Raw genomic sequence first — 14958 nt, forward strand, 5'->3', positions numbered from 1 at the left:
GGAGCCTTGAACGGCAGGAGAGACATGCCCACTCCCTGAGCTACCTCAGCTGTCTACAATGACCCCCACACTGCCCAAGCCTTGTGACTGTGTAGGTGGCTTGCCCTTGCAACAGCTGAGAGGGAACCTGTAAAGCCCCTTCCTGGCAGGAGGAGCCAACCAAGGGCTTTAGGGGCACATCCCAGACCTGAAGCCCAGCTACATCCATCCACAGGGAGGAGCTTGAAGGGATCCTGGTGCCCAGGGTTGCTGGGCAGGAAGCTGGAAGCTGAGCTATCCTCTCCCTGGCACCTGTGGGGACCCCACTAACCCAGCTGCTAATGTCCCCAGGCTCTGGCACTTCTGAGATCCTCAGGAGCTGAGAACCCTGCTCTGCAGGAAACACAAGGTCTCGAATGGCCTGGCCCTGGAGGGTGGGTCGTGGGTGGGGCAGCTCAGGTGGGACAGAGGGACTCTTGATACCTTCTATACACATACTTGCAAATTGGTGCTTGGACATTGGTGCCCTCGACTCGTTCCCTCATACTGTAGTCATTTAAATCTGAATTTAAAAACTAACACGTGTGTGTATGTGTGTGTGTGTGTGTGTGTGTGTGTGTGTGTGTGTGTGTGTGTGTGTGTGTGTGTGTGTTTTCTCACACCTGTGTAAGCAAGCAGCATCAAGAACAGACCCAGAGGTAAAAATTAGGACCCTCAGACCCTGTCTCCCCAGTTAGTCCACCCCCTCCCAGAGCAGCCTGGGAGACTGGCTGCTGAGCCAGACCCCTCACAGTGACCACATCTGAAGTACAATCCAAGTACTGCAAAAGGATACTATGATGGCCATGCAGAAATGGGACCATGGCACTAACTACACCCTAGGGCACCAGGAGGGGCAGGCTGTGCACTGTGAACCCCAGGAGGATGCAGACCCCAGGAGCACTGGGCCTATTTCCCACCAGGGCAAGCACCCAGAGGCAGCCTGAGCCAACACTGCCCACAGGGCTGCCTGGGGAACAGGCATGGGGAGGGCTCCCCACATAGCCTCAGACCCCACTGAGCTGCTAACTCCTGCTGAGGATGAACCTCACTGCCCAGGGCATCGAGACGGTTAAGTCTCCTCTTCTATGAGCATGGGCGGCCGAGGACACTCCTGGCCACAGCCTCTCTATCTGCAGGTTCCTGGGCTCCAACTGAGCAAAAGCTGGGGCAATGAGAGACCCCGACAGAGTCAGCACCCATGCCAGGTGCAGGGCCCCACTGTCCCTGCTGGAAGCAGCAGCCTTTATCTCAACCTGGCAACTCAAAGCTTCATTTCCAAGAGAGCCAAGGGCCAGCCAGCCAGAGAAGCCTGGTTCTACGGGAGGTCCAGCTTCTCCACAGAATACTATGCCTTACCCTGAATACTTCCTTCTGAGGCAGGAGGGCCCCTAGCATCCCTCCCAGCACCTGGTTGCACCCGAAATTTGAGACCAGGACTCCCACCACTTCTGAGGTCAAATCTGCAAAACCTGCCCGGAAACTGCATGGAGCTCAGGGCCTGGCATATGGGCTCTCCACGGTCCTGGACCCTGCTCTCGGCATGAAGTGCAGATCCCTGGTTGCCTCACCCATTTTACAGATGGGACAACCGAGGCCTGGGTTGGGCCCTGCTCCCGGAGGCCTTGTGTGTAAATGGCCACTCCTGGGAAGCCACCCTGCCCAGATCCTAAAAACACTACCAAAGCAGTTCCTGGGTTTCATTTTCAACAAAGAGGTTCAGTTCTGCCCCAGACAAGCAGCAAAACCATGAATCCACAAAGCCAAGATCAAGCACTCCCTGTCCTGCTTGTGGGGAACCAGCCCTCCTATTGGGGGTGCACTGGGCCTCAACATGGGGTCCTTGTTGGATCCATCCCACCCCATCTGGCCTCCTGAGCCTTGACTTGCACCACCGGCCCCCATCTCACCCTAGAAACAGTTGCTCTGCGGCTCCTGTGCTCTCTTTAAAGCCCATGAGGTCCCCACCACGGGCGGGTAGACACTTAGCACCTGCTGTGCCAGCATGCCTGGGGCTGGATACAAGGCATGCTGCAAACCCTTTGTCTCCATACAGCAGATCCCACCCTGCACACAACGCCCACCCTGTGTCCTCCCCACAGGGACAGGTGCTCCCCAGACTCTCAAGTGTCACTTACTTGGACCCACAGCCTGTCACTCCCTCCTGCCCGCTGAAAAAAGCCCCAGCGTCACTGGCCACAAGCCTCCCTGTTTCTCTGTGGTTGGGGCCTCTTTCTTTTCCAAGTGCCCACACACACTGTGAGCATCAGCACCTGGGCCCGCCTTCCCCTCTAAGAGCCAGAGACAGCGTCTCACCCACAGCCAAGAGTCAACACAAAGACAGGGCGGGGCAGAGTCTGGTGTGGGATAGGGGCAAGGGGGGACTAGTGGGGGGGACCAGAGTCAACGTGTCCTAGCTCAAGTGGCAACATGTGCCCCAGGTGGGCAGGTCCCTTGGTTGGGCCATTGGAGGCTGGGAGGGTAGCTTGGACACCCCAGCCCGAGGCCCAGCACCCATGCACTCCTCCAGCTGTATCTCTTGTGCCAGGTCAGAGGTGTCTGAGCAACACTGGACACTAGCTGGGCCCTTGATCCTGCCCCGCCCCTACAGGCTCCCAGGCCAGGAAGGAGAAACAGGCTTACCTATCACACTTTTGGCAAACGATGCCCTTTTGAGGGTGGCAAGGCCCAAGTCGCCGATCTTCACAGATCCGGTCGGTCCGGTGATAAAAATATTGTCACATTTCAGGTCTCGATGGATGATGGGCGGCGTTCGTGTGTGCAGGAACAACAGGCCCTTAAGGATCTGCCGGCACCAGCTGCGAAGCACCTTGGGTTTCATCACCTTGAACCGCTTCAGGTACCTGTGGGGTGGAAGAGGGCAGCTCACTGGGCAGCCTGAGGGCAGTGGCCCCTTCTTGAAGCCCCTGCCCAACGCCACTCAGGCCTGGTGCTAAGTCTGTTCATGTGCACGCAGCAGTCACCTGTGACAGGCAGCGAAGGTAAAACAGGAAAGTCGGACAGTGCTGCCCTAGCCAGGGGTCACCCACCAGAGCCAGGACCCTGAGCAGGCAGCAAGGCCAGGGTCATGACCCTCCTTGTGGGGCCTGGCTACGAGAGCTAGGGCCATGCTCCCTCCTGATCTCACCCGGAAATGCTGGCTTTTAAGTCACCGGAAGTCAGACAGAGTCCTAGTTAGTAGGTCTTAGGTGAGGGTGAAAGGAGGCCAGGGTCCTCCCTGCCACCATTTGCCTGCCTCTCCCTGGGAAGAGGTGGTGGGTGAGGCTGGGAAGAGGCTCTCCTCTCGCTATGCATCCACTGCCCGGTAGCAGGACGTGGAGGCCCTGCCCAACATCAAAGGGTCAGAGTAATGTAGGTGGACTCAGGGTGCCACACCCAGAAAGGAAGCCTCCTCCCCACAGCCAGACCGGAGCCTTGATGAGGAATGACAGGTTGCTATGGCATTCAGCTCTGACACCTGCCAACTGTATCTACATCTTTGGGACCCTGCTACCCCCAGGTCTGCACTCCATCCATTCCCTTGATGCCTACCCAACCTGCTTCCCGAGCAGCCAGAACATTCCAGGCTGGCTCCCAGGTGGAAACTAAGCCCAGTCATAAGTAAGGCCCAGACACCACAGAGACGATCTCATCAAGAAGCAAGTAATTTCCTGATGTCACATACAGGAGGGGAGAAAAAGGACCGCCCCCTGGCTGTGTCTGAGGGACACATTTGTCTCAGGAGGCCAGAGAGGGTAGAAAGGTAAGAGGAACTGCCAGGCTGCTCTGACATGCTTCTTCTTGCTCGGGGAAGGGACTGTCTACTGCCAGAAGGATGCAAACTCATAACTCGAAGTGGACACCTCTGAGAGGTATGAGGCTAGGCCACAGGAACCAGCCAGGACCAACTGGCAGCCCAGGACCTCAGTCACCCCAGTTCCGGTGTCCCTGAGCCCACACCAGGATGTGCCTGGCCTGTGGGCAGTGGTGCTTACGTCTTCAGCGTCCCTGAGGTCATCAGCTCGGTCACCAGCACAATGCAGCGCTTGCCCTTGGCGCTGGATTCCCAAAAGTCATAGAAGCGCACGATGTTGGGGTGCTGCAAGCCCTTCAGCATCTCAGCCTCCTCCTTGAACCGCTGCCGCTCCAGCTTGGTGAGTTTGCGGTCCTGGAGGAGAAAAACATGCTGAGCAGGCAGGAAATGGGAGTAGGAGGGCGCCGGGCAGTTTGATTTGAAGCCTCAGAAGGGGCAGTGTGTCCCCACAGTGCCACGTGGCAGAACTGGCCTTTTCTTTACCCACAGAAGGCCCAGCAGCTATGACAGAGGGGCCCTTGGCCACCTGTACCACAACAGCTGGCTCTTTGGCCCCCACTACCCTGGACGCAGTCCCCATGAGGACACTTCTGGGAAGCCAGAGAGGTCCTCCAAGTCCACAGTGGCATGCTTGCACACTTTTCCACAAAAGCACCTCGGAGGCCTCTGTTCCTGCAGTGATCATTCACTTTCTGAGAAGTGTTTATGAGAAGAATGAAACATCAGTTTACTCCTGATGTCTATACTCTTGGAGAATGTGCTCAGGACCCAGAGGATTAGGTTAGGGGAGATGCTGCTGGTGCCCAAGACATAGCTGGGGGCCCTGCAGGAAAAGTCACGGCAGAGTCAAATTCACAAGCTAGCAGCTTGGGCCCTCAGGTGAGGAAGGACACGGCAGACTCCTCTTGGACTCTCGGGCCACTGTGCCTGGCACCAGCCAGAAGAACCAACCACTGACTCCAGGTTGAAAACAGGAACCAGCAAGCAACACCACCATTGTCATCCAGGAGCCCCCAACAGATGCACACTGCTAGGCATCCCCCATACACCCACTCTGCCCACAGTCCCATGGGAGACCACCAACACCATGTTTCAGATTCAAGCACCCCAGCACCCCTGCCCTGCCTCCACCTGCTCCAGCATCTGCCACCCTCTGACCCCCCATCCAAGTTCACCATCGTCACGCACCCCATCCCCTGCCATATCTCCCCTGCAGCTCACCTGGATCCTGGCTCTTCCCTTCCCCAAATCCTTTAGGTTCTTACCATGGAACACTTGGAGTAAACCCGAAGAATTCGTGTGACCCAAAGGTTTTGTGTGTCAACTTCATCCCTGAGATGAAGTCCCACGTCTACCAGCCTAGCCAAGGCTACTCCTCACCCCATTCATGCAATGCACCCTTCTCACCTCCAGTTGAGCTTGGGTCCCCAGGACACCTCCTGGTCCAGAAAACTAGAAGCAACACCTGCCTCCCTCCTACCCGCTTCCAATAGAGGTCAGAAAAGAAACATGTGGCAGTTTTTTTGCCCATGCCAGCTCTGGCATGTCTCCCTTTCTTTTCTCACTTCTTTCTCTAATAAACTTTGTTTAAAAAAAAAGAAAGAAAAAGAAAAAAGTATACGTTCAGAAGGAAACCATAATCACAACTGAACAGAGAGCAGAGGAACCCTGAGAAATTCCAAGAAGATAGGAAACAGGTAAATTCAGAGAGATGAAGTGAAAGAGCAGAACTGAAAAGAAATGCAAGCCAAGACTCCTGGATCCTACAGGAAGGGCCCAAAAATGTCAGGCTAGGCTCCAATAGAGAGAAGAAGTAGGGCCCAGGATTATCCCAAGCGCCATTTCGTTAAGGAGTTCTATCCCTACTGCTGGCTGCACCTTTGGGCTGTTCTCCCTCCCACCAACCTGCCAGGCCCCTCCCACAACACAGACCTGTGAGGGACCCATCACCAATGGGGTCAAACCACACCCTGAGAAACCATTGCCATGGCCAGCCAAGAAAAACAGTTCCAGGACCAAGGGCAACTTGAAAAAAAACCTAATTAATGTTCCCATCAAGACCCAAGAAGTTGACACACATAAGAAAGAGCAAGCTTCTATTTAAAAAGGACCAATCAACAAAGTGCTCTTGCAAACCAAACTGGGACTTGCTTTACTAACAAGCTCAACATTTGAAAAATAAGATATTCTGTAATCCAGAGAAATACTAAGAACAAAAAAGTTAAGGTTTAATACCGATAATAAAATGGGAACATAGTATATGCATCAAAATGATTATTTAAGCCAGGTGTGATGGTACAGCTATCTGGGGAGGATTGCTTGAGACCAGGAATTCAAGACCTGCCTGAGAGACATAGTGGAACTCCAACTTAAAAATTAAGAAAAAAAATTAAAAATGATTACATGTTAAAAGAAAATTAAAATCAAGCCATAAACTGGGAAAATTATTCTCAATATACATATATATCTAAGAAAGGATTCAGGTCCAGAATATATAAAGAACTTCTGTAACTCAATAATTTTAAAAGGCATGAACAGATACTCCACCAAAGAGGTACAGAAATGGCCAGCAGCACATGTGAAGGTGTACAGCATCAGTAGTCACTAGGAAAATACCAACTGAAACCACACTAGGCCAGGTGCAGTGGTTCACACCTGTAATTTCAGCACTTTGGGAGACCAAGGCAAGAGGATCGCTGAAGACCAAGGCAAGAGGATCACTTGAGTCCAAGAGTTCAAGACCAGCCTGGGCAACATAGCAGGACCTCATCTCTACAAACAATGCAGCCAGGCCTGGTGGTGCATGCCTATAGTCCCAGTTATTCAGGAGGCCAAGAGGGTAGGATTGCCTGAGCCCAGCAGGTCAAGTCTGTGGTGAACTGTGATTATGCCACTGCACTCCAGCTTGTGCAACAGACTGAAGCCCTGACACAAAAAAACACACAAAACACAGAAAAACCAACCACACTGAGATACTCACGCCCTCCAGAAGGGGTAACTTAAAAAGACTGATCATCCAACTGACCCCAATCACACAGTGCTGCTGGGAGTTGAGATGGCACAACCCTCAGAGAAGTCCCTGGGGGGGGTTCACACCAGCTCTGAGACCAGTCACTACTCTCCTGGGATCCACTGGCAAGGAAGGAAAATGTAAATCCACAAAAGACAGAAACATGGATTTTCGTGGCAGCTCCACTCATCCCAGCCCTCCTGGAACCAGCTGAACCAGCTATGGCCAGGAGCATAGAAACCCAGCCATGGCCCACCCATCCACATAAGAACACATTCCTGAGTCTTAGCACCACAGGTGGGTGCCAATAGCATCACAATGAACAAAAGAAGACCAACACAAAGTATGTCCATGTGGCCCTTTCTTCATGGGAAACTCTGGGAAAGATAGAACTAATACATGCAGGATGCAGTTAGAACAGCGATTGCCTCTGGGAGGGGCAGAAGTGAAGTTGAGAGATCTGGAGCAGGAGTAGCCAGGGGAACGTTCCACGTTCTGTTCCACAGGTGGAATGTTCCACCTGTGTGTGTATCTGTCAGAGCTCCTCAACTTGCATACGTAAGTCCTGTGGGTTTCGTGACATGAAAATTACACTTCAATTTTTCAAATGTAAAAAAAAAACAAAACGTGAAAACATTTAAAGAGCAAATGAGAGATGCAGAAGAAAACAGAGAAACATTAAGCTACATGAAAGAACTGCCTGGAAGTCAAACAACCATGTGAAAAAGAGTTCTAAGAACAGACATCACGAAGCATACTCAGCAGAATAGTATTTCCCTGAGCTGGAAGGAGGACAATTTAGAATAAAAGGGCCTGCTGTCGCCAAGTCAGAGTAAAGGGAAAATGACCCACCTCCAGACCTGTTCCAGTGAAATTTCAGAATCCTGGGACCGGGAGCCAGTCCCATCTGCAAAGAAAGGGTCCAGCCAGGCGGGTGTCTCATGGTGACATTGAGCACGGGCATCGGGAGCAGAGTCTTCAAGGTGCCTACTAGGAATTCTACACCCTGCCACACGGACCTAAAACTGGGCACCCCAGACTCGTGTTTCAGACATGCACAAACTCCAGGGTGACTTCCCACATGCTCCAGGTGGAACACGTTACTAGAAGTGTTTCCACAACACAGCAGGAAGACATGTGGCCAAGGTGACCCTAGAGGTTTAGGAGGTGAAGGAAGTTGGGGAAGGGATACGGGGGCTCAACTGTACATGGGAAGTCTTCTCTGGGCAACAGCATTTGGGTTACAATTCCCCTTCTGTGGGCCTGATCCTTGATTCCAGAGGAAACTCACAGAATCATTTACAGTGTAAAGTTATTTTTACCAGTATTTTAGCACTGACCAGAAGCAAGAGTAAAAGATCTCATTGCAGTTTCAGAGCCAAGTGTTTATATTCTAAATAACGTAACTAACAAAAACAGGAGGGAGAGGCAGGTGCCCTGCACATACTCCAGTCTTCCTTTTTCACAGCAGATATGGGCTAAAGTTGATGAACTAAAGACAAAGAAGTAAGACAGGGTTAACGATGGTGCCTCTTGGAGACAGACCTGGAAGGGAAGAAGAGACCTCATTTTACATCCTGTGCTACCAGGCTATTTTTATCAATGCGACACACTGCCTGGTGGATTAATAAAGGCTGCTAGCTTGTCTCCTCTGAGCACTGCCAGAAGCCCCCTGCAGGGGCCCCTCACAGTGCTCATTCAAGTCCTCGCCACTCATTTGTCAATCACTGGTTGGCCCCCACCTCCATGATGGCAGAACCAATCCAGCCACCAGCACATGGTGAACATTTGGGGGAGTGAATTCATTCATCTACCAGGGTGGCTCACAGTCAAGAAGCAAGGGCAGGAAGAACACCCCATCCCTAAGAGAAGATTCCAAATCCTGTCAGTCACGCCATTGTTAAAGGTCTGGTGTGTTTTGCGATGATTCCTCACACCAGACATGGGAAGGCGAGGTCATTTAGCACCAATTTTCCTCTTACCGGGCCCCTGGCGCTATGTAAATTAGTGGCTTCCGTTCTCTCATAGATGATGAAAATCAATCAGATGATAAAAGATTAAAAACACTCCGGGCCGATGCCAGCTCTTATATGCTACAGGAAAAAGACTCGGCAGGTCACTGACAGGTGAGGCAGGGCGGCACCCTTCAAGCCAGGCAGAGAGGTTGCCCGGGGGTGCTAGGTCAGATGGCTAGGCTGATCAGAAGAAGATGGCCTGGGATGGGCCTTGCCAGCACCCCAGGTCAGCTGAGGAAGCACACAGTAGACAAAGTCCTCTGGTTGTTGACTGAGAGAATCAGAGGTCCCTACCGTGGAGCTACCAGGGTGTCTGTAGGTGGCTTCCTCCTGCAACACCTCAGGGCCCCCCCAGTGGGCAATGGCCAAAGCTGTCAGACCCATGAGGGACACGCTCGCTGTCCCTGGATTTCTGTGGTGTCCTCCTTCCAGCTAGGCAAAAGCCCAAGTACTAAACCTGCAGAGGGGCAGAACTGTGTGGCAATCCCAGGTCATGCCGGAAGAAGACCCATGCACACCAGGTGGAGGGAGCACCCAGAACCCTCAAGGCCAAGGTCCTAGGCAGCACGCCCACTGTGGAGCCTCTCTCCAGCTCCGTGTGGGTCGGAGTAAAAACCAAAGCAAGCCTCAAGTACCTTTGTCCAGAACTGTCTGAGGCACAGAGACTGGCCAGGACAGGGACCCCAGGTGCAGAATCAGGCCAGGATGGCGGTCACCAGGCTCTTGGCAGAGTTCAGGCTGTAAGCCTGAAGTTATTAGCATAACTTAAATGATAAACTTTAATTTCTGTAGCTTTATTATAAGTACCAGCTTTTGTACAGGCCTAACCCTGGACTTACATTTTTTGCAGGTCACTAAGTGCTCACACCCAAAAGTCCTGATAGACACAGGAACCACAGACACCTGGGCAGGCAGCATGTGACCTTGACTGCAGGTGGGTACCCCATCTGTATCCTCCCCTCCTGGGGTGTTTCCTTACTGCTCCAGGGAGGCCCAGAAACCCCACATACTCCACACCCTCCTGGTAGAATGGACTTCCCTACTCCCTCCAAGGATCTGAACCCGCAGGCTCCTCCCCTGCCCTTCACCTTGAAGCTAGGAGAGGGCGTGGCTCTGGCTCTGGGAAGTGTGGGCACAGACAGTATCAGTGGACAGTGAGCTGCTCTGACCCCATGCTCTGATCAGGGTCTCTTCGATAGCCACAGGGGTGCTGAGCATGCAAAAAAAGACTGTTCACACCTCACGGGGAAAGCAGCCAATGGAGTAGAAGACAAATAAATACGCAATTACACACTGCGCCTAAAATTAGGGCAAAGGGATAGGCAGGCAGCCAGCCAGGACACCCCTAGCCCCAGGAAATGCCACAGTTGCAGGCAGTCTGGGGAGAAGGAACCTCCAACCTCACTCGGGGCAGGTCTGGGATCCCTGGAGGAAAAGGCCGCTGGGCAGGTGTGAGGTTCAGACAGCATGTGGGCTATGTCAGGTGCCACTTAGACAACAGGCAAGCTTTGGGTCTGCCCTGAAGCTGATGGTCGGTAGGACTCAGTGGGGCTGACCTCATTCAATACGAAGCACCGGACACCAGCTAGGGAAGGGGATACCAGATAGAATTCTCTGACCCGCTCCCTCCAGAAAGCTCTCCTGGGACCTGCGGCCTCAGACTAGCCACAGATGGGATGAGGTCCTTCCTCCCCGTACAAACCCCACCAGGGCAGATCAGATTGGGCCCCAGATTTAAAAATAAACTAACTTCTTTTATACCTCATTTCCCTCTTTAACCTCATCTTGAGCAGTAAAATGTGACCCCAGGTGAGCTAGTGCATGTGTTTTCTTTCTTTTTCGAAACAGGCTCTTTGTCACCCAGACTGCAGTGCAGTGGCATGATGCTATGATGCTGGCTCACCAGAGCCTCTACTTTCGGGACTCAGGCAATCCTCCTACCTCAGCCTGGCTAATTTTTGTAGCTTTTTTTTTTTTTTTTGTAGAGACGAGATCTCACTATGTTTCTCAGGTTGGTCTCAAATTCCTGGGCTCAAGTGATTCTCTGGTCTCAGTCTCCCAAAGAGCTGGGATTACAGGTGTGAGCCACCATGCCTGGCCGCATGTGCTTTCTATTCACAGTTTTTTAAAAAAGGCATCACCATCAAAATGAAAAATATCCCCATTGCTATCATACAAGTGATCAAGGAGTCTAAGGAGTCACAGGCAAGGGTTGACACACCCCCAGAGTCAGTCACAGAAAAGGGATGCCAACGCAGCTGGCCCCAGATCCTGCATCCATGGAGTGAGTCTGGCCTTCAGCAGACAGGAGGAGTGCTTTGTGGGTGGGGCGCTTCCCACATTCACTCTTCTTTGTCAAGAGCTCTGAGAAGTTTATTCTTCTCTGAGGCAGAAACTTGAACTTGAATATCCGGCCCTGGCTGCTTTTGTAAAGAATACTGTTTTCTTTTAAAAGGGAAGGAGAGAGCAGAGGGGGGAAGGGGAGGTGCCAGGTGAGCTCTGTTGTCTTAAAGGCCACTTGGGACCCTGCCTCCACACCAGGCTCACCCTGTCACCCACACACAGAAAGAACTAGGCACTCACCCCCAGGTGCACCCCCAGGGGGTGGGGTAAGCTGGGATCTGAAACATGTCGTTGTAGGTTCAAAGAGTTGTAAAAGATGCCGCTTCCAGCATATTGTAAATACTGACTTTTAAAAAGTGCTCTTTGAAATGCTTCCCATGGAATCCAAATACCAGGGACCTGACTCCCTCCATCAGCTGTTTCGTTAATACACAAATAAATGTGTCTCTGACTCCGGCCCAGCCTCACAGTTCCATTCCCACAAGCTCAGTGAACGTGGCACAGCTTCTCTGAAAGTCTCCTACTGGCCACTGAACTTCTCTGCCACAATGTGGTTCATGCTGGAATCTGTTTTTTTTTTTTGAGTTGGAATCTCACTCTGTTGCCCAGCGGCCACCGCAGCCTCGACCTGCTGGGCTCCGGCGATCCTTCCGCCTCAGCCTTCCGAGTAGCTGGAATTACAGGTGCATGCTACCACGCCTGGCTAATTTTTTGATTTTATTGTAGAGATGAGGTCTCGCCTGCCCAGGCGGGTCTCGAACCCACGGGCTCAGGCAATCCACTCACCTCAGCCTCCCAAAGGCGCAGGATTATAGGCTGAGCCACCAAGCCCGGCTGGAATCTGGTTTTTTAAGCTCCCTGTGTACCTCAGGCTCTAGGGGCTGAGGCTTTCCTCCTTCACCTTGACCGATCAGCAGCACCCAGTTGACCAAGACAGAGCGACAGCGCACTTGTACTGAGAGTGCCTCTCCTGATAACACCCTTTCCCCAAGACCTGAGACATCCGCGGGTGAACCTTGACTACCCCTGGATGAGGCAGGCCCAGTCATGTTCCAACACCTTCTGGTTCCCAGATGCTGAATTCTGAGAAAACCTGTCCCTGTCAGTCAGATGGGTAGAGGACGTCCCCTGAGGCAAGTCATGGACCCTCCACGCTCCTTCCAGCATGGATGAAAGCCTGAATCGTCCTTTGCCAAGACCAGCTGGCAGCCCTGCCAGGGCCCACTCCAGTCTTCCTGACCTTGTGCAGTGGGGTTTGTGCCCATGCCAAGGCTCTAGTGTCAGGCTTTTGCGCAGGCAGGGGGAGGTTACAGTGGGTGGGGGTGCCCACTTGCCTGCCCCTCAGGAAGCCCCCATGCCCAGCATGAGCTCAGCGGGTCAGCTTGGGGACAGACCTCAGTGCTTGGCCCCACCCTCCCCACCCCAGGGCTCTGACCCCCGGGCAGATTGCTTTGGCCTATCCCAGGCCCACCCATACCCTCCATCATGGGCCAATGCAGGGCCATCATGGGAGGCCTATGGAGCTGTCACCAGGAAGCAGGGATGGGCAGGGCAGTTCAGGACAGGGGCAGGGCAGAGGAAAGGAATCACAAAGGCCAAGAGAAGGAAGAAGACACAGGGGAACGGATGCCAGGTGGGTGGTCCAGACACATCGAGCACCCTCAAGGCTTTACACCATGATGGGGTGCAGCTGGCAAGACCATGGGCCACTTGGGGCCAGATGCTGGAGTAGCACGGCCACCTGATGGTAGGTAGGTACAAGGCTTCCCGAGGTGCCCACTCCCTGGGCCAGCAACTCCCATGCAAACTCTCCTAGGACCTGTGGCTTCATATAGGCCACTGTGGAGACGAGGCCCTTCCTCCCAACACATACCCTATCTGGGTCAGTTGGACCCCAGCCAGGGACTCATGCACATGAGCCACGATGCCACCATGTAGTTAGTCTCTTTGCCAGTCAGCTCCTGGCTAGGCTGTGGGTCATCAACATCACCTTTTCTTCCTCTCTACAAACAGGATGAACTTGGGTCTCCTTGGGGTTGATGTGAGGCTGTGCCAGACCCACCAAGAACCGTGGCTGACACAGCAGCCTTGCCTTTGGCCCCCTGACACTCACTGTCCTACACTGGTGTTGAGCAGAGCAGACAACACGAAAAAGGCAACCCCGACTTGAGAGGCAGGGGATGGAATCCAGGCTGGGTCATGAACACTGTCTCCCAGAGCTCAGTTCCCATCTGCCCAGTGGGCCCATAAGCATCATCTACTCAGAGTTTTGAGTCTTCAGCCAACAGGAGGTGCCCTAAATACACCTGCCAGCATGATCTGAAGGCAAGAAGAGACTCAAGGGGCCAGGCCTCCCTCGAGGCAGGTGCATGGCCCAGAGCCCCTCATTCACACCCTGGGGGAACCATTTTAAACAGCTGAGACCCCAGGGCCAGGGCCTCAAGCAGGGCCTGAGGGAGCATGTCCTGGAGGGAGATGGGAGAGATGTTCTCTGGGCCCCACCCCTCCAACACCAGGTGATGAAAATGCTGCCCTAACAAGGAAGAGCTAAGCAGGGTGGGGCCTGCACACCCCACACCTAGAGGGTGGGGCAGGCCTAGCAGGGATGTCACCCGCCCCTGAGCTCAGCTGGTTCTGAAGAAACAGAGCCCAGGCAGAGGCAGGTGTGCACGCTGGCCCAGAGCACGTGGGTGTTTTATTTCCAAATGAAAGTTTTAAAGCTTGTGGTGCTGACCTAGAACACCAGAAAAACACAGGGGAGGCCACACACGGCCTCTCCCATTCCATGGGGATGGTGCCTGAGGGCCCCCCTCAGCACTGGGACCCCACACAGGTTGAAATTCTGTGCCCCTGCCCCTGAGCGGGCACCTGCCCTGCATCTGCATGGATGGAGGTCTCCCCAAGGACCAATGTCTTGAAATGAAAACCACAAGCTAAATGCCAATGGCAGACTTGGGACTGATCCACACCTAATCCTTATGTTTCTCTGCAGGGTAGTAAAGGGCTCACTCCCTGCAACCCACAGCCCAACTTCTTAGAGTAGATGTCCCTACTACAGTTAGAAGACATGACAGGTGTCTGTCTGCATGTGCACTTTTAAAAACAGAGACACAAGAGAAACTTGAGCCCCAGAACCACCCAGGGGTGTCTTGGGCCCTTGGGATTGTGGTCAGCCCTGTCCATGACATGCTGGCCAACAGGGACAGAATATCGGGGGACATGGACCATTCACATATGGGGAAAACAGCTGAGAGAAATACCTGGTAAAGGGGACACCAGGTGGGAGGGAAAGACAGAGTTACCTTGAACCCTCTGGGGATGTGGCAGAATCTCCCACTCTTGTCCACAGGCAGGCAGGGGTCTGAGGGACACAGGCCTCGGGCATGGCCCTTGGTTTAAGCCCCAAGACTTGGCACCATGTCACTGGGCACTGCTCTGCTCTCCAAGGTCAGATCAGGGGTCAGCCGGTCTGCTCGGTCCTGCACATGAGTCCTGAGTGTCGACCTGTCATATCCAGGTTTCCGGGGGCAGGCACCCAAGGGAGAGCCAGGCATGGGGCCCTTGGGGCAGAGGGTGCAGTCGACTCCAGACAGCAGAACCCAGGAAACTAGGCCAGCCCTGGCCCCGACAGCAAGCAGTCCAGATATGCACAGCCACCATGGACAGGCAGCCTAAACTGCAACAGATGCTGTGCAGGGCCAGCCACAGGGAAGGGGTCTTGCCTCTTCTCAAGGGAGCAGCACATGTGTTACTTCCTG

General features: G+C 53.4%; 1 protein-coding gene across 1 annotated transcript in view; it reads right to left on the bottom strand.

Moving 5' to 3' along the window:
• Positions 1 to 14958, bottom strand: part of WNK2 (WNK lysine deficient protein kinase 2) — a 163444-nt gene that overhangs the window by 81951 nt on the left and 66535 nt on the right. The window contains exons 8-9 of the mRNA XM_021716805.1: positions 4014 to 4186; positions 2662 to 2882 (exon numbers count right to left, since the gene is read on the bottom strand). Coding sequence (XP_021572480.1) covers positions 2662 to 2882; positions 4014 to 4186 — 394 coding nt within the window. The remainder of the gene's footprint in view (positions 1 to 2661; positions 2883 to 4013; positions 4187 to 14958) is intronic.

This window comes from Carlito syrichta, unplaced genomic scaffold (genome assembly GCF_000164805.1).
Source record: "Carlito syrichta isolate Samal-C Ts95f unplaced genomic scaffold, Tarsius_syrichta-2.0.1 Scaffold308961, whole genome shotgun sequence".
Classification (NCBI taxonomy): domain Eukaryota; kingdom Metazoa; phylum Chordata; class Mammalia; order Primates; family Tarsiidae; genus Carlito; species Carlito syrichta.